This window comes from Acanthamoeba castellanii, assembly GCF_000313135.1.
Source record: "Acanthamoeba castellanii str. Neff unplaced genomic scaffold scf7180000084777, whole genome shotgun sequence".
Taxonomy (NCBI): Eukaryota; Discosea; order Longamoebia; family Acanthamoebidae; genus Acanthamoeba; species Acanthamoeba castellanii.
Genome location: NW_004457712.1, coordinates 855,571 through 873,517, shown reverse-complemented (window position 1 = coordinate 873,517; position 17,947 = coordinate 855,571). Strand labels below are relative to the sequence as shown.

The window sequence follows — 17,947 nt, the reverse complement described above, 5'->3', positions numbered from 1 at the left end:
GTGGCGTGGCTGGCATGTCGTGTCGTTGGTCGTGTCGTGTGGCGTGTCGTGTGGCGTGGCGTGGCGTGGCGTGGCGTGTCGTGTGGCGTGTCGTGTCGCGTCCTGTTGTGTCGTGTCGTTGGTCGTGTCGTGTCATGTCGCGTCGCGTCATGTTGTGTGTATCAATAAAATACTATTATCGCCCTTGTGGCGCAATAACATGTACACTTCTACTGCATGCACCACGACAAAGGGTAAGAGTTAGTGAGTGACAATTTGCCGGCAAGTGAAACATGACCAATGACACGCCACACGACGCACACACACGACACACAGTGGGGGGGGGGGAACGAGGGGTGTACCTTGGCCTTGTTGCTCTCGCGGAGCGCGGTGATGTTGAGGTCCTTGATATCGAGCTGCGCGGCAAGCGTCTTGCTGAGCTCCTCCGCCTCGGTCTTGCGGTCGTGCTGCCGCACCGCCATCTCCGCCTCGCCTGAGCAGAAGAACTCAAACGCTGTCAGTGCCTGACACAACACGACATGACCCCAACGACCCACGACCCACGACACAACACAACACGACCAACAACACGACACGACCTACGACACAACACAACACAACACAACACGACCAACAACACACCATACGACACATCCAACACAGACAACCAATGATTTGACCAAGAACACGACCACACACGACAAGCGAAACATCCAATACACACGCGACACGCGAAACATCCAATACACACACGACACGCAACACGCAACACGCAACACGCAACACGCAACACGCAACACGCAACACGAGAGAAGGAGAAAAACGCTGAAAGAGCGCGTGTGCGTGCGAGAGGGCAAGGAGGAGCCGGGGGGGGATTGATGTACATAGGAGGGGGGAGGAACAAGCCCCGCCGCGTCTGCGAACTCTGGGGAAGAACAAGAACAGGAAGAAGAAGACGACGACGAAGACGAACGAAGAAGAGGAAACGTGTGAGTGCCTTGCGGCGGAGGGATGAAGCACTACCACGACACCAACCACCACCATCACCACCACCACTCCACGGGCGACGTACACGCCAAGTTGGCGAGGGTGGAGAGTACACGGAGGGTAGCTAGCTGTAGGAGGAGGAGGGGCGAGGCCTCCCCCACTTGGGCGTAGATGGATAGAAGTATATATATATATATATGTATTTATTGTTGTTGACGTTTGAGGAGAGAGATGAGCAAAATAACATACTTTGTTGTTGTCGTCGTTGTACATTATAGAGGGTCGCCAAAACGCATCTTCTGCTGGATCTCACAGCGTGCGCGCCACTCGTGGGTTGATGGATATAATGCGCTAATCATCTTGTTGTTGTTGTTGTTGTCGTCGGCCATTGATGGCGCCGGCCATTCGGAAAACCCGCATCTTCTGCTGGATCTCACAGCGCGCTGGTAATGCGCCAACAAAATCATCTAGTTGGTACAATGTTGGTACTACCAATAGAAGAATCAATCATCAGTCGTGACGACGAGAACAAAATGCGAATACCACGCCGGGGTGGAGCGGAGGAACACCAAGAATAGAAAAAAGCGCGCGCTCAGCGCTTTTATTATTTTGGCAAGTCGACGTTTCCACAAAGAAAAAGAGCCTAAAAAAGGGTTGCATTATTACTATATGCCACGTCAGCGAGGCGAACACCCCTGACCTACTTTACCCCCCTGCGGGCGTGGGAACGAAACCGTACCAAACCGCGATCTTTTGTGCTCGGCGCACCCTCTAATCGCCCCACCGAACGCAGCGTGCGATTGGGGGGAGGGAGGTCGCCAACAACAACAACAGCCTCTGCAGCAAAGGCGGTACGCACATATCTCCTCCCCCCCCTTCCTCCTTCTCCCTCATCGTTATTATTATTTCTTCTCGTGAGCACGGCCCAAATGATCACCACGTTGCTGCAACGATCAACATTATCAACACTATCAACATCGTCGTCGTCGTCGTTGCTTGTGAATTTGTGGCTTGGACTCACCGTGGTGCTCTCTCTCCCTCTCTCCTCTCTCGTCCTCGACGACTGTCAAGCTGCTGTCCAACCTCTGCCTGGTACCTACCATTGACACCTCCGCTCCCGGCCAGTGAGAGCGGAGTGTGGTAGCCGCACACATGACCGTGTACCGCCGGGAGGGTCCGCTCCAGAATTCTGTCGGGCTGCAGGCCGCCCCGAGCTCCGACTCACCCACCAAGAAACCCCCAATTGGTATGTTTTCAACACAACACAACATAATCAATCTGGGGGCCTTGCACATAAAATAAAAAAATATGTAGTCGCTTACGAGTCGTGGCCATGTTTGCGCTACAGGTGGCGCAAAAACTGGATGGATGATTTATCTCAAATCCTTCCTGGAGAAGAACGGATCGGATTCGTTGATCGTGCCCATCATCGACATGTTGTTGCGAGGCTCCCCGTCAAGGGCAACAACAACGTGAACGTGCACGAACCAGCGCATCTTCTTGAAGGCAACTTGGAGGCGCACACACAAGGTGGCCATCGAGCTGCTTCACCTGCCCTTCAACAAGCCCTTCCCTCTTCTCCGCTCCGTCTTCCAGTTCCTCGCCGCGGTACCGAGCTTTAAAGCCTGCCTCTCTGCGCGCTGATCTCAGGACAAATTCGAAGAATGTGCAAACGCGTGCTCGTCTACGAACAGGTCTCACTTCACGTTGGTTAGATGGTGGTTGGAAGCTGACCTGGTGGCTACAGGGACCTCTACATGTGGCGGTGACAATCATCAACGAGACGCATGTTCCACAACCGCGCACTCTGCTCGCAGATCGCCGAAGTCCAGATTGGCAAAAGATCGGCCACGCCATCGAAACCAACAAGCTGCCCCAATCGACATGCACAAGCCCTCATGGTACGAGGCCCTCCTGACGCTCTTCAACGATCCGGAGAGCAATCGAACATACAGGTGAGCGAAGCCTGCCGCGCCGATGTCTGCACTTCTTTTGCGGTGCACTGTGCGTCCGTGTGTGTGTGTGTTGTGACGGCCAATTCTCACGAGTGCCCATGTGATGAAGGCAGAGGTGCGTTGCCAGTCGCTCTACTACTCCTACGGGCCAGATCAAACGCCGGCTGGCCAACCCCGCGTGAACCAGGTGCGGAGCATCAAGAAAACGATCAAACTTGGCTCAATTTTTTCTCTTTTTGCGAGCAGGTGTACACCTTGCTCACCCAGAAGAAGCCCAAGAATGCGATCGAGCTGGACCCTCCTCAGCGGTGGACATCGATCTTTTCCATATGGAGCACTACATCAAGGAGCTCTCTCTAGCCCATCGACCTCACCAACCTGCTCAACAGCAAGGGTACCTAGTACCACACACACATCGAGGCACCTTCTTGGTTGCTTCCATTCCCTACACATTTGAACTGTGCGCCAGTCGAGCTGATGGGGTTCCTCCCTCCCGGTTATATCGTGGAGAGAGCGTGGTGAAGGGGCGCTCGACTACGTAGTGACCGGCATCATCCGCTTCCTTGTGAACTACTTTGGCAAGTACTACAACCGCAAGGACGCCGCCATGTACGGTTCACCACCGCAACAGTAAGAAACGGTACACGCAACACGCAACACGCAACACGCAACATGCCACCGCACCATCGCACACCACGACGAGCGTGTCCGGCTGACTGTCAGTCAGTGGCTCTCTCCCTCACCAGACGCCACAAGGTGGTGGTGGCGTACTACATGGTGGACGGCCTCTCTTCTACGCCAAGGGACCCACCCACGCTCGGCGTGTGGAGGTGGGCAGGTGTATCGACGCTGTGAACCGACCCGAGGTCAACATTCGCGGCACCGATCCTGAGAAGGTGCGACACGACACGACACGACACGACACGACACTGGAACAAGAGAACTGATTCTGAATATGTCGACCAGGCGTACCAGGTGTCCGGACAGGGCCTCCAAAGAGTGGCGCGTGCTCATTGAATCGCCTCCAGAGAAGGAGACCAAGGTGTCTGTCGTTGCGGTAGACACGCCGCGGGAGGAGAAGGCCATCCAAGGCATCTCCCGGATTTGTACGTTAGCTCTTTCTCTTTCTCTGCTTTTCACTTCCTTGCTTGTCGGTCGGCTCACTGCCTCGTGTCGGCGTGCACAGCAAGGAGAAGAAGATAGTCGGCATCGAACATGAGAGTTCTGCAGAACTTGGCGCAGATCTTCCGCAAGCACCTCGACGCCTTCACGAAGAAGCTCATTATTGAGCTGCTCCTCAAGTGCGTGTGCTGCCCAATTCAATCATTTGGCCGTGGACACCTCTGTTTGCTCACTCGCGAGAATTCACACGCAATAACACACACACCACACACCACACACCACACACCACACACCACACACCACACACCACACACACACACACAACAAAACGCAGGAACTGTGATTCGGGCACGCAGCAGGAGCTGACCTGGGTGACGCTACGCGCACGCTCAACATTCTGCTGGAAAAGCCGCTCGCGGACGCGCTCAAGTCCACGAACAAGGACGTGCAGTCGTTGGTCAACATGCAGAACAAGCTCAACAACATGGGCACCACCAATCTGGTACGTACAACACGCACCAACACACACCACACACGCGCGCGCGTGACATGACACGACACGACGCTGACTTTGTGGATGTGTTTGACAGATTCTCCACTTGGTATCGTCGCCGCAACATGAATACCACCAGGCGCTGCAACTGGGTATCGCCATTCTGCACGGCGGCAACGAAAAGGTGCAGGCGGTACATGCTCCAGTAGTGCTTCATCAACGGGCAGGAGGAGGAGGGCTTCTTCCCCCCGAGATCCGCTCCCGCATCCGGCGATCATCATCGAAATCAAAGGTACAGCACGCAACACGACACCACCAATGACACACACACAAAGACACACAGACACGAGAAAGGCTCACTCTTTGGTGCCTCCTTGCAGAAAAGCAGCAATTCCACTTCCGGCTGCTCGAGCGGAAGCGGGCACAGGAGCACCAGAGGACCGGAGCCAACGCCGTCCTCTTCAGGAACGACAAGTTCGGGTACGTCCGTCGGGAGAGATCCTGTGTTGTATGCGATGATAGTGTCTCATCATCGTCGTCATCGCGTCGTGGTGGTGGTGGTGGTGCAGGACCGGTATCGACAACGAGCTGACCGAGGGCTCCTACAGAAGTACCTGAGGTACCGCAGACGGAGACGAGCAGCGAGTCGTACGAGGTGATTTCGGAGACCGCGGCCTACCCTCCCGAGGCCGTGGAGCGCGTGCGAGATCGATGCCACCAACATCAAGCCATCGCCCCACCTCAGCTCTGCTTCACCTCCTCGCGCACCTCGAATACTGTCAGTTGGGGTACACGTGACCCTGAGACGTGTGGCTTTCCTGCACAAGGCTGGTGTGCTGACCTGGCTCGAGTCCCCTTGTTTTTTTGTGTTGCTACCTCAAGGTCCGTGCGGTGAGAATCAGGCGGCGCTGAGGTGGGCACCAAGCTCGTCGAGTCCGCGCCAACACACCGGCGGGTGCTGGCGCTTCCACGGTGGTGAGACTTCCCCCCGCCCCAAACTCCCAACCCCACGCGCTGCTTATCCACTTACTTTATCCTGTTCGGCGGACGCAGCAAGGACGTGAACAAGCTCAAGAGAAGGGAGGCCGTCGTCACGCTCCTGTCTCTGCTCGAGGGCAACCCGAAGGTCCCGGCGCCAGATGCTCATTACCCTCCACAACTTCACTGTCGTGGTACTTTCTCAGCTTGGCTATGCCTTACAACACACACGTCTATCCCCCCGACCTATTTTTCTTTTTGCCAGCCAACACACGCCGACGGGTGGGATCGCTCAACTTGGCCGACGATGGCTCGTAGATCTGACATCAGCAAGACCATCAGCATCGGCGCCAACCTTGACCGACCATGTGGATGCTTCCTTCGAAGCGGCAGATCTGATCGTACCACCGTCGGTGGTCTCTCACGAGCTGGGCATCACCTGTCCGCCCGCAGGCCTCCAACACCTACCAGACTCATCACCTACGCCTCGCCGACCGAAGTCTCCCGTGCACGGTCAAGAGCCAGATGCAGGGGTGCTCGTCGAACGTCGCGGCGACCAGCGTGACCTGGATCTGCCCGGCCATGAGCGGCAACTTGTTCGCGGAGGAGCCCGTGGGCGATCGTTTCCCCCCCCCCGCAGCACCGACACGGCCATCGTCAGCGCTGACTGGCCCCGTCACCCTGACCGCCTCGGCCACCGTGCAAAGCGCTTGCCCTCTCCAGCTCCGGCTTTCTCGTTCTGCCGACCCGCGGCGTCACCCTCACCACCGCTGCGCTCACTCATGTGACCGGCGTCAGTCCACCGGCGGTGAGCTGGGCCAGCGGCGCGCCGCTGCGCTGCGCTCCACCAGTTCTTCGGCCAGCGTCGCCTCGGGCGTCGTCGTCGTCGTGGTCAACTCCACTAGCTCTGCGGCCAGCGTGAGCAGCAGCAACCTCACCAGGTCGCTGCGCCCAACCAATCGTCGACAGCAACCAGGCGCTGGCCGTGTCCGGCAGCCGGCCTGACCTACTGCGTCAAGGTGTGTTCCGCATGGACCCTGCCACCGGTGGTCCGTCGACGCCGGCGCGACCCTCTCCGGCGCTGCACCGGCGCTTCGTCGCCCGCCGTGACTGACTCAGCCAAGAATGCGTTGGTGGCGTGGAGCGGCGGCGTTGGGCTGTCCAGCATCGTCACCGTGCAGGCCAACTACAACAACCCGTCTCACCCTCAGCGGCTACTCGGGAGCCCAAGGCCCTCCAGGCCGCCACGCCCAACACCACGCGGGCAACGTTCAGTGGAAGAGCTTGGCTCCATCGCCGGCTTGGCAGGCGGCCTCGTGCCGGCGGCGCCGACAGCTTCTACGACGACCGTGAGCGGCCGCCAACTCGTCGCTCTTGGCCGACCGAGAAGAACGTCAACAACGTCCTCAACAACGTGACGTAGGGCGCGGCAGCGTCACCGTGCGGCGGCCTGGTGCTCGCCACGGTGCCCGCGAGCGTCGTCGCCCTCCCGCCGCTCACCATTTCCAGCGGCCTCGTCGACCTCCAGGGCCCTCCACAGCAGATGATGAGCCTCTCCGACAGTGTCGGGCGGCTCGCTCGCGCGCGGGCTCCAGAGCAACCGGTCAACTTTGCCGGCCAGCACCAGTTCAGTTCATCGCCGGACACGCCCGCGCGCGGACAAGGCGAGCACCGGCGTGCTCCTCAAGACAACCTCGTCAAGAGCGGCAGCAGCTGGGGGCCGGTAACATCTGCGGCTCGACCTCGGCCGTCATTCGCGCGTGCCGGCCAATGCCACACGTGGCAGGCGACCGTCGCAGGCGGTGCCATGGCCACCGAGACCGTCGCCGCACCGCCGCCAGCTGCTCGTCTCTTCGGCCAGATGGCCAAGTCGGCCAGCTCTGTGCTCGTGATGCTCAGCGTCTCCAACAACGTGCTCTCGACTCGACTCAACGAGCAGGCCGCGATCAGCGCGACTCCAGCAGCGGCAGGCACCCTGGCCCTCGGCGGCAGCGGTTCCTCTACAACGGTCTCCTCTGTTGAGCAGAGCGTGCTTGTGTGGTGAGAGAGAGACGAGAGACTACTGAGTTGTTGTCTCCGTGGCCCATTTATTGGTGAGGTGTGTCCGGAGTTACATTTCTCAACGGACACACATTGTGATGTAGATGGTGGTTTTCGTCGCGACTTCCTCCGCGTTCGATCACTTGAGGAACACGTGCTTTCGTCACGTGCGCTCCTCAACACGCCCCTTGATCGAAACCGGGGAATCGAACATGCCGAGTAGCTTCAGCTGCTCGATGACGCGCGTTCGTCCGGAGGCTTTGGTGAGCGCGTCGGCGGGCATGTCTCGAGAGGGGTGGTGGCGTAGCTCGACGTGTCCGTTGGCGATCAACTCTCGAAGATACGCGAGCTTGACTGCGTAGTGCTTCGATCGTGGGTGGTGCTCGCCGGGGTTGGAGTTGGCGATCTTGAGCGCCGCCTGGTTGTCGTTGTAGACGATCGTCGGTCTGCTCGATGTGAGGCCGAGGTCGTCGCAGATGTCGCGAAGATAGACTGACTGCTTGGCTGCCTCCGTCAGCGCGTTGTACTCCGCTTCGCAGGTGGACAGCGCGATGCAGCGTTGCGATTTCGAAGACCAGTAGATGGGCGCGCCGAGTAGGGTGCAGACGATTCCGGTTGTCGAACGCCGAGTGTTGACATCTCCCCCCAGTCGGCGTCGCAGTAGACTTGGGGAATGAGTCTGCTCGCGCCGTCGTCGGGGTTGTCCACGTGGTCTTCGAGACTCGAGCGGTCGGACTTGATTGCGTAGTGAATTGTTCCTTGTAGGTACCGTAGCAGGTGTTTGGCCGCACTCCAGTGTGCCTTGGAGTAGGCCGCAAGGTGTCAACTCAGCACGTTGATGGCGAAGGCGATGTCAGGCCAAGTCAAATGGGCCAGGTAGCATAGTCTGCCTACCACCGAGTGGTAAGGCAGGCTCCTGTCTTTGTTGGCCGTGCGATCTAGCTTCGGCAGGTTGAGTCCGGGCTCCATTGGTGTTGTGATATTTGAGTCGTGCAGGCGGTAGTCGTGGAGGAGCTCGAGGATCTTGGCCGGTTGGTGGATGTAGAGTGTCCCTTGCTTTCAGTCTCAGTGAATCTCAATGCCAAGGACGGATTCAGCTTCACCCAGGTCCTTCATCTTGAAGTGTCGTCGTAGCACGTTCTTGGTCTCATTGAGGAGGTGCTTGGGAGCGATGATCATACAATCATCGATGTAGACGGCAATCATGACTAGTTGATGGTCTTCCTGTTGATGGATGTAGATGCATGGGTCGGTGACTGTTGGCTTGAAGTCGTTGTCATGAAGGTGAGCGTCGAGGGTGCGGTTCCACTCGTGCGGAGCCTGCTTTAAGCCATAAAGGCTCTTTAGCAGTCTGCACATGTGGTGCGGCTTGTCAGGGTCGACGAAGCCTTCTGGTTGTTCGATGTACACCTCCTCGGTTAGCTTGGCGTTGAGAAATGCGGTGTCCACATCCATCTGATGGATCTTGAGGTCAAGCGCGGTCGCAATGGCCAGCAGAAGTTGTAGATTCTTGATGTGCACGACGGGGGAGAAGGTTTCATCAAAATCAATTCTGGGTTGTTGTGAGTACCCCTTGCCCACCCATTGGGCCTTGAAGTGGTTGATCATGCCGTTGGTGAGGCGCTTGATCTTGAATAGCCAACGTGCCCTGATGGCCTTTCTTCCCGCAGGCAGTGGCTCCAGCTTGAAGACGCAGTTGTGGGTGAGTGCTTTGATCTCCTCCATCATGGCCTTGAGCCACTGGTTGGCTTTGGGTGACTGGATAGCTTCTTGGTAGCTGTTGGGGATCTGCGTGTGCACTAGCTCATCTTTGACGACTACTAGTGTGAGGTATGTGCCATTGGTCAGCAGTTGGCTCAGCCATCTCTTGCGTGGTGGCGGTTTCTTTGGCGTAGGCCAGCCTCGCAGTCGCTTGAAGCCAAGTTTGTGGGTTGTTGTGTCACTGGTCAACAGGGTGCTGGCTGAGATGGTCATGGCTTGGGTTCTGGTTGTGCCACGTCATTTTGCGAGTTGCTGGATGGGAGGCTGATGGGTTGTCGTGTTGTTGCTCTTCTTGTGTTCTGTGTTGTCATTCATTGGCTCCACCTCGTTGGCTGTGTTGGTCATGTGGATTGTTTCTTCTTCCTTGTCTGCAGGTGGGGTAGGAGTGTTGTCTTGTGCTAGCCATGTGTGGAGTTGGGAAAGGGAGCGTCCTTGCATGGGCATGTTGTCCGTGTCGCCTGCATTGAGGTCGTTGTCCAACTCCTGGTCTTTGCACTGGCTTGTCTCCTCGTGGGGTGCCCTGTTCTCCATGTGCAGCCCTGGGATCTCAAGTAGATTGTCAACACTTGGCTCTTCAGGTGACGTGGCAGGGAGGTCATCGTTGAAGGTGACCTGTCTGGACTCCAGTACTTGGCCGTTGATGAGGACACAATGATGAGTTGAGTTGTTCCATGTGGGTCCAAGGTAGATTCCCTTGTGCACATGCAACTCAAGCTTGTCTTGGTTGCCAGAGGGTGTCAGCGTTGAGACTGGGCATCTGAACCAGTGTATCTCATGTAGTGTAAGGCGTTGGTTGTCGTTCCAGGTCGACATTGGTGGGCGGCCTTGGTTGGTGACAGTGGAGAGCCAATTGTTGATCATGACCACTGTTGTGAGTGCTTCGCCCCAGAAGCTCTTGGGCAGGCCACTGTCGAAGAGCATGCACTGCACCATGTTGATGATGGTGTGGTTGAATTGCTTGGCTACTCCATTGTGTTCCAGCGTGTGCGGGGCTACCTTCTCATGGATGATGCCTTGCTCGTGCAGGAACCTCTGGAACTCCAATCCAGTGTACTCGCCGCCTTGGTCCAATCGCAGCTTCCAGCACCTCTTCCCGTCAGGCGCGGTGGCGAGATAATGCTTAAATGAGGCGAGCACCTTGCTTTTATTGGGCAGCAGGTAGATTGCAGCATACCTGCTGTAGTCGTCGATGAAGCTGACGAAGAAGCGCTTGCCTTCACGCGTGGGAACGGGAAGGGGCCGCAGACATCAGAATGCACACGCTCAAGTGGTGCAGTGGCTCAAGGCGCGCCCCGACCGGATCAGCTTGCGGGTCTGCTTGCCCTTCTTGCAGACGAGGCAGGCACAGAGTGGGGAGTCTGCAGCTTCAATGTCAAGGGCCTTGAGGGTGGCACGAAGTCACTTCTCCCCGGCGTGGCCGAAACAGCGGTGAAGCTCATCAAGGGTCAGGAGCTGACGGATGGTGTTGACCTGGTGCGAGGGCAAGTCGGGCTTGATGGGTACGATCAGCATGTTGCCTCAGGCCTTGGCGCGTAGGATCGTTCGGCCTTGGTGGTCGTTGACTCAGCAGCCCTGTGTGTTGATGGTGAGTTGGCAGCCCTTGCTGGCAATGCGTGCTGTTGAGAGTAGATTCTTGGCTAGCTCCAGTGCGTAGAGGACTTTCTGGAACGTGACCTTGCGCTTGCCCCCATCCACGTGAGTGGTGGTGTGAAGCGTGCCGTAGCCATGAATACAGCACTTGAAGTTGTCGCCGAGGATCAGGTTGTGGGATTCACCAGTGAGATCAACGTAGTCATGGAGCCAGTCCTGATTACAGGTGACGTGACACATGGCACCTGAATCGAGGTACCAGGTGTTCTCCTCGTTGGTCATCGCCTTGCGCTGCTCCACGGTGGCCAGGACGGTTTCATCGTCAGTGTCGGAGAGGTCACGTTGGGCCACGTTCACGCGGTCAGCCTTGTCGTAGCACTTGCGCTTCAGGCAGTCAGGCCAGATGTGTCCGATCTCACCGCAGTAGTAGCACTTGGGCTCCCTGCCTTGACTGGACTTCTTCTTCGCCTCCTTGTTGTCGCGTCGGTCACAGCCTCAAGTCGGCCCCTTGCCTCGTTGGCGCTGCTTGAAGACGTAGTTGACAGACTCAGCGTGGTCTCCGCGAGTGAGAAGGAGCGCCTCTCTGTTGCGGAGCATCTTCTGTGCCTTCGACAGGCTGATGTCGTCGGTGCTCTCGATGACGGTGCGGACTGGGTCGTAGTCTGTGGGCAGGCCGTTGAGCGTGACCATGAGGAGGTACGTCTCTGGGAGTGCTAGGCCATTGGCCTCCAGCTCTCCGGCGAGCGCGTAGATGCGTCCGAAGTAGGCGTCAAGGTCTTCACTGCTGTCGCGCTTGATGTTGGTCAGGCGCATGAGCATATCGAGCTTGCCGGCGTTCGCCTTCGGCTTGAGCTGGGCGTCGAGCGTCTCGAGCATCCTCCTCGGGTCCGTCTCATGCTGCTTGACGATGGATCGGAAGTGTCGTCCGAGGCTCAGGCGAATGAGGCCGGCGGCTTGCATCTTGCGCTGGTTGAAGTCGATGCCTCGAAGTGCGAACTGGGCGGCGGTCTCTCCTTGTAGCTGCGTGGGTTCGGCGGTGTCCCCGAAGGCTAAGTCCCATAGCCCTCGCGCCTGCAGCACGGCCGACAGTTCGTCTCTCCAGGCCGCGTAGTCAGCGGCAGTCTTCAACGTGAAGCGGTGACCTCCTTCGTGTGTCGTCATGAGCGTGGGCCCATAACCTGTTGAGCAGAGCGTGCTTGTGTGGTGAGAGAGAGACGAGAGACTACTGAGTTGTTGTCTCCGTGGCCCATTTATTGGTGAGGTGTGTCCGGAGTTACATTTCTCAACGGACACACATTGTGATGTAGATGGTGGTTTTCGTCGCGACTTCCTCCGCGTTCGATCACTTGAGGAACACGTGCTTTCGTCACGTGCGCTCCTCAACATCCTCACCGTCCGTCGCCAGCTCGGCGTCGACGCTGCTCCTCGCTGCTCCTCCTCCTCCTACTCGTTCGGTCCGCCGCCAACTCGTCGCTCTTGGCCGGCCGAGAAGAGTGTCACCGTCTCGGGCGCCTACAACAACTGCAGCTCGTCGTCGACGCCACCTCCCAGGTCGCCTCGGGCGGGCAGTCGGTCCTGCTCGGCTTGGTCGTCGCCCTCCCGCCACTCACCATCTCTGGTGGTCTCGTCCGGTACTGGCGCTAAGATGGTCGACAACTGCCTGCCTCAAACTTGGCCAGCTCCGGCGGCGGCATCAACACATCAAAGTGCTGGGCCTCTTTTCGACTTCTCGCGCACGCGCACGCGGGCTTCACCTGGCCACGGGCGGCACACGTGGAACCTCAATGCCAGCCTTCCCGCCCATCGCCATCAGCGCCTCACGGGCTGCACCCCCGCCAGCCCGGCGGCCTGGCCACGCCCGGGCCGAGCGGCGGCAGCGGCGGCGGTGACGGCAGTGACAGCTGGCAGTGCGCGGGGAGTGCTGCCCAGGTCTTGGTCGACGCCCTACGTAGGGCGACCAGAGCTCCAGCAGCACGAACGTTACCAGCAGAGACGGTGGTGACGCGGAGTACGACAAGGAGCTGGAGGAGGAGAAGGATATGACAGCGCCGACGACGACAATGACGCCATCGGTGCTACGCCCAGCAAGCGCAAGCCTGCGGCACTCCCAGTCGAGGCGGCCCGTCACTCCCGTCATTGGCATCCCTTCTCTCATGTCCACCATGCCCGGCTCCCCGTACCTCCTCCCATCTCTCTCTCTCTCTTTCTTCGTGCAGCACACATTCATTTCATAGTTTGTTTCTGACGCGTCGTGTGTCGTGTGCAGCGGACCGTCGACGGTGTCGGCGCTGGATGCGAAGACAACGTCGCTCAGGATTGGGGTGCCGCGCGTGGAGCTGGTGCTGTATCCGATGGGCGGCGGGCTCCTCGTGTTCCACATCGACTGGATGCCCAACGCCCGCAACAAAAAGCTCTCCGTGATGTAAGGCTCGACACGTCGACCTCCGACATCATCATCGTCAGCAGCAGCAGCAGCAGCAGCATGGTCTCGCTGCTGCTCACGGTCACAGACACCTACCGCATGTCGGGCGGTTCAATGGTGTCTCGCCAGTGAATGGCTCCATCGTCGCCCCAGTCAGTCAGTCGCCAGTTCATCGCCGGACACGCCCGCGCGCGCGGACAAGGCGAGCACCGGCGTGCTCCCTCAAGACACTCTCGGCCAGAGCGGCAGCAGCAGCTGGGTGGACGGTACCATCCGCGGCTCGACCTCGGCCGTCATCCGCGCGTGCAGGCCAATGCCACACGTGGCGAATGTTCAGGCGCCATGTGCCGGCAGCGGCACCCTCAACGATCGTCGACGGCCTCCTCACTGTGGGCAGACGTGGATCCAGCTGGGCACCGTGACCGGCTTACGGCCAGGCCCTCTCCAGCGGCATGTCGCCCTGTACCCCTCAACGTCACCATCGGCGCGCTTACGATCGACGACGCCGTCATGGTCAAGAAGAAGAAGAAGAAGACCAACCTGACCCAGCGCTGGGTGTCGCCGGCGACGTGGCCTAGTTGCCCACCACTCGGGCGTCCTGCTCACCAACCAGTCGGCGACCCTCGCTCGCGCTCGAGTCGGCCGGGATCCTGATCGGCGTCAACGACACGGCAGGCTCGTCAACTACGGCCAGATCTCAACAAGGTGGGCGTCGCGTCCGCGACCGCGACCGTCAACGGCAGCAGCACCATCTGCCGGCGCCACGCGGCTCTTCAACCGCGCCCTCGCAGCGGGCGAGGTTTCCACCACCACCACCACCGGCCCGACCACCGGCCTGGTGGCAACCGCAGGCGCAGGTCGATCTGCGACCTCGACGCCGATGGCGATCGACGGCGCACGCGCAGGTCAGCGTCACGCAGCCGCTCACCTATTGTGGGCATCCGCAGCAGCGGCACCACCCTCTGGATGGTGGTCATCGTAGACGAGGGTGATTTCTGCCCGGCTGCGCGGTCACGTTGCGAGCTGGTGTGGGCGGCAGCTTCGCCCTGGACCCAGCAGCATCATCCTACACCAACCAGGACCTGTTCGACAGTGCAGCTACGGCGTCACCTGCCTCATGGAGGGCAGCGTGGCACCGAAATGAAATACGAAACGAAACGAAACGAAACGAAATAAAAATGAAACAAAATACGAAATAAACGAAAGGAAATACGAAACGAAACGAAACAAAAATTAAACGATAAAGCAAAACGATAAAACGAAAAAAACAATAACATTGTTTCGTATTTCTGTTGCGTTTTGCTTTTTACGTTTCGATTTTCATTTCGTTTGCATTTCATTTCCTCTTCTATTTTTTTATTTCTTTTGTATTTCGTTTCGTTTAATTTTCATTTCGTTTTTTTCCGTTTCGTTTCGTATTTCATTTTGTTTTTATCGTTTTTATCGTTTCGTTTCGTTTTAAATTTCTATTTGCGTTTCGCCCGGCCAGCCGACGACGACAGGAGGCGAACAATGACCATGCACGTGGACGGTATGCCACACCTCTTTTCTTCGCCCACTTCTCTGCAGTCCCGTGACTTACTCACTCAAACCGACAGGCCCCTATGTGGATAAATCGGCCATCGTGGACCATAAGAACGGAACCTACACTCTGCTCTACCGCGTCTCCAGAGCTGCGCAGTACAACATCTCCGTCTACCACCAAGGCATCCTATTACGAATAGATAAAAGAATGGCAAGCGAGAGGGTAGTGGAGGACAGGAGACCACGTACGAGCTTCCTCCTTCTTCCTCCCGTCGTACCGCGCGCGTGGAGGGGCTTCTTTTTTTGTGGCTTTGCTGACGTACAGGCGATCTCCTCTCCGCCCCCCTTCATCGTTGTTCCGGTTACGGGCGGACAGTACAGGGCAAGTGCATCTGACGCCCACTTCAGCTGATGCGCTGCTTGCTTCGGAGGAAGCGTCTGTCTGCTGCCCCTCGCTCACCTCGCAGGCCAAACGGGACCTGGTACCCACGGCCGCGGGGAAAACGACACCCGGAAGGGGCAGGGCAAGCTCGTGTGGCCAGGCGGCGGCTACTACGTCGGCGAGTGGCATGACGGCCCCACCAGGAAGGCCCTTCCTCACCAGGTACGCTTCTGCCGCCGCCGCCCTTCCAGCAGACGAAGGTTCCCCGTCCCCGTCCCCCGTCCCCATAGCACGCTTCGCTGGTTCTTCTTCTTCTTCCCTCGTCTGACACACCTCCGCCGCCCATCACCCACCAGGCTCACGGGTTCGGCCGCCGCGAGTACGGGAATGGAGCCACGTACGTGGGCAGCTACGAAAAGGATCGCCGCGTGGGCACCCGGAGTGGAAGGTAACCGCACTCTCCCCTCTCCCTCGCGCCCGTGATGGTGGCTCGTGGCGGTGGCGGCGGGTGGTGGTGTGGCGGGCGCTCAACGGCGCTGGCGTGATGTCGCTGCGCACAGGTGGGACGGAGGAACGGGCGCCTCATCTGCCCGGATGGCCGGGAGTTCGAGAGCAGGTCTGGATGGGTACGCACGCACATGCTCGCCTCGCCGCGCTGCACTGCTGCCTCCGCCGCCGCCGCCCAAAGTTTCCCTCGGCTGAGGCTTCTTCCGGCAGAGGAAAAGATGCAAGTCGGCGACACTCGGGCTTGAGTCGGCCGGGATCCTGATCGGCGTCAACGACACGGCAGGCTCGTCAGCTACGGCCAGATCTCAACAAGGTGGGCGCCGCGTCCGCGACCGCGACCGTCAACGTGTTCGTAGTCCACCTCTACACCGCCATCGGGCGTGCTCGCACTCGGCGGCGGCGGCGGCGGCGCGGTGCACTACAACGCTGGGCTCCAGGTGTCACCGGTGCACCGGCCTGCTCCGCGTCACCGCCAACACCACCACCACCACCACGGTGCAGCTCGCTTATGGATCGGCCCTCTCGGGCGGCAAAAACTTCTGGAGGTCACCGGCGGCGCGCGCTGGCCATCGGCGCCAACGCCACCTTCACCACCGCGCGCGCAGACCCGCAGCTTGGTCCACCTTCGCGGACCCGCTCAGCAACGCCGGCGCGCAGCGTCAGGTCGTGCTGGGTAGCGCCACCTTCACCGGCGGTGCAAGTTCACTGTCGCCAACCAAGGGTTCGACGGACGGAGTCGCCGCGCTCAACATCACGTTGACCTTTGCCTGGCGGCTACGCCAACAACGCCAACGCGAGCGAGGTGGACAGCCGGCAGCCGCGCATGTCGCCGTGAGAGTTCAACGCCGGCTCGCAGCGCTTCGAGGTCGACTCGAGAACGTGGGTGGAGGCTTACCGCGATCATGTCCGGAGCAGCAGCGGCAACACGTCGAACACCGTGGCGGTACCCGGGAACGTGATCAAGGGCAGCAAGATGCACCGCAGCATGGGCACCCCCCGACTTCGAAGTGTCGGGAGCGCTCAACTTCTTCTGCTGCTGCTGCTGCCCCCACTCTCGGCCTTCCTGGCCATCACCCTCGAGTCGATGACGGCGCCTCGCTCACCCTCGAGGGCGACGTCATCGTGGCCGGCAGCTTCTACTGGTACGGCGGCGGCGGCGGCGGCGGCGGCTACGTCAGGGGGCGCCGGCAACCTCATCCTCCAGGCATGGGGGGGGGGCAAGAAGATCATCCTCTCGCCGGGCCAGCACTACGCATGGACGGCACGGTGGTGGTGCTGGTGGCTGGTGGCTGGTGGTGATTGCCATCGCTCTCGTCGTGGGTAAACCCCCCTCCCCCCGACGTCACGCTCGAGCCACGACCTCTCGGGTACCCTGAGCGCGCCGGTGGCCACCGCGCGCGGGAATCACCGCGAGTTACTGCCCGGCTGCGTGCGTCGGGTCATGCAGTATGCCGACGTGGTGATCGACGGGATCGACCGCTCGACGAAGCAGACACGGCGCAGCTCGGATCGGAAGCACGGTCCTCATCGTCGACACGCCGATCCCTTTGCGCCGACGTGGTGATCGACGGGATCGACCGCTGCCTCTCCTTCGCGCCTTCGCAGAAGAGGAGGGCGAGAAGCCGGTGCCAGCAGCAGATTCCGTTCTCGGCGAGGTCAAGGAGAGCCATCGCCGACGACTTCAGATGGTGGGCGATATAAAAAATGACACGAAAAACGAAAAGAAAATTAATTCGTTCCGTTTTCATATCATTTCGCCTTTCGTTTAGCATTTCGTTTCGGTTTCATGTTGGTTTTCGTATCGTTTCGTTTCGTTTCGGTTTTCATTTGGTTTCCGTTTCGTATTGAGTTCTGTCTCGTTCGAAATTTCGTTTCGTTGGACTTTCGTTTCGTGTTACATTTGGTATTTTATTTCGCGAAATTGGTAAATCTCGGAACGGTGCAAGTTAAAAATCGGAATGGAAATGAATGTTCGGAATGTTATTACGATACAATTTCCGTAGACAGGTTTTCTGTAGACATATTTCTGTAGACGTCGGGGTTGAGAAGGCTGGTCTGCAGACCACAGAACATACTTGTTTAGCGGCTGGCGCCAAGGCCATGAAGCGCAGCAAGCCAGACGAGGGCGCGTGCGGCGAGGAGGAGCAAGTGCGCAAGGCGCAGGCGGATCCAAAAAGGTACCTTTCCTCTCTCTCATCTTTCCCCCC

At 58.9% G+C, this 17,947-nt stretch overlaps 7 protein-coding genes and 1 pseudogene across 7 annotated transcripts; 5 read left to right on the top strand and 3 right to left on the bottom strand.

Moving 5' to 3' along the window:
* Nucleotides 1–3,024: 3,024 nt before the first annotated feature.
* Nucleotides 3,025–3,938, top strand: ACA1_292200 (annotated as a pseudogene).
* Nucleotides 3,939–4,136: 198 nt separating this feature from the next.
* On the top strand, nucleotides 4,137–5,154 carry ACA1_292190 (uncharacterized protein; the record flags this gene model as incomplete). Its single annotated transcript, XM_004368078.1, has 5 exons — nucleotides 4,137–4,226; nucleotides 4,453–4,545; nucleotides 4,634–4,729; nucleotides 4,925–5,016; nucleotides 5,106–5,154. 5 exons carry the CDS (start codon nucleotides 4,137–4,139, stop codon nucleotides 5,152–5,154), a joined length of 420 nt encoding a protein of 139 aa, XP_004368135.1.
* Nucleotides 5,155–6,949: 1,795 nt separating this feature from the next.
* On the top strand, nucleotides 6,950–7,558 carry ACA1_292180 (uncharacterized protein; the record flags this gene model as incomplete). The annotated part of the gene is made up of 2 exons (XM_004368077.1): nucleotides 6,950–7,237; nucleotides 7,301–7,558. Coding segments are annotated over 2 exons (546 nt in total), but the record flags the coding sequence as incomplete, so codon positions are not given.
* Nucleotides 7,559–7,717: 159 nt separating this feature from the next.
* On the bottom strand, nucleotides 7,718–8,193 carry ACA1_292170 (polyprotein; the record flags this gene model as incomplete). The annotated part of the gene is made up of 2 exons (XM_004368076.1): nucleotides 7,718–8,085; nucleotides 8,130–8,193. The coding sequence occupies 2 exons, from the start codon at nucleotides 8,191–8,193 to the stop codon at nucleotides 7,718–7,720; spliced, it is 432 nt and encodes a 143-aa protein (XP_004368133.1).
* A 426-nt stretch (nucleotides 8,194–8,619) lies between these two features.
* Nucleotides 8,620–9,279, bottom strand: ACA1_292160 (Polyprotein, putative; the record flags this gene model as incomplete). The annotated part of the gene is given in 2 exon segments (XM_004368075.1): nucleotides 8,620–9,106; nucleotides 9,125–9,279. 2 exon segments carry the CDS (start codon nucleotides 9,277–9,279, stop codon nucleotides 8,620–8,622), a joined length of 642 nt encoding a protein of 213 aa, XP_004368132.1.
* Nucleotides 9,280–10,878: 1,599 nt separating this feature from the next.
* ACA1_292150 (zinc knuckle domain containing protein) lies at nucleotides 10,879–12,066 on the bottom strand (the record flags this gene model as incomplete). Its single annotated transcript, XM_004368074.1, has 2 exons — nucleotides 10,879–11,376; nucleotides 11,440–12,066. The coding sequence occupies 2 exons, from the start codon at nucleotides 12,064–12,066 to the stop codon at nucleotides 10,879–10,881; spliced, it is 1,125 nt and encodes a 374-aa protein (XP_004368131.1).
* Nucleotides 12,067–12,965: 899 nt separating this feature from the next.
* ACA1_292140 (uncharacterized protein) lies at nucleotides 12,966–13,331 on the top strand (the record flags this gene model as incomplete). The annotated part of the gene is made up of 2 exons (XM_004368073.1): nucleotides 12,966–13,081; nucleotides 13,172–13,331. The coding sequence occupies 2 exons, from the start codon at nucleotides 12,966–12,968 to the stop codon at nucleotides 13,329–13,331; spliced, it is 276 nt and encodes a 91-aa protein (XP_004368130.1).
* Nucleotides 13,332–14,839: 1,508 nt separating this feature from the next.
* On the top strand, nucleotides 14,840–15,685 carry ACA1_292130 (uncharacterized protein; the record flags this gene model as incomplete). Its single annotated transcript, XM_004368072.1, has 4 exons — nucleotides 14,840–14,858; nucleotides 14,926–15,096; nucleotides 15,319–15,455; nucleotides 15,590–15,685. 4 exons carry the CDS (start codon nucleotides 14,840–14,842, stop codon nucleotides 15,683–15,685), a joined length of 423 nt encoding a protein of 140 aa, XP_004368129.1.
* Between the last annotated feature and the right edge of the window lie 2,262 nt (nucleotides 15,686–17,947).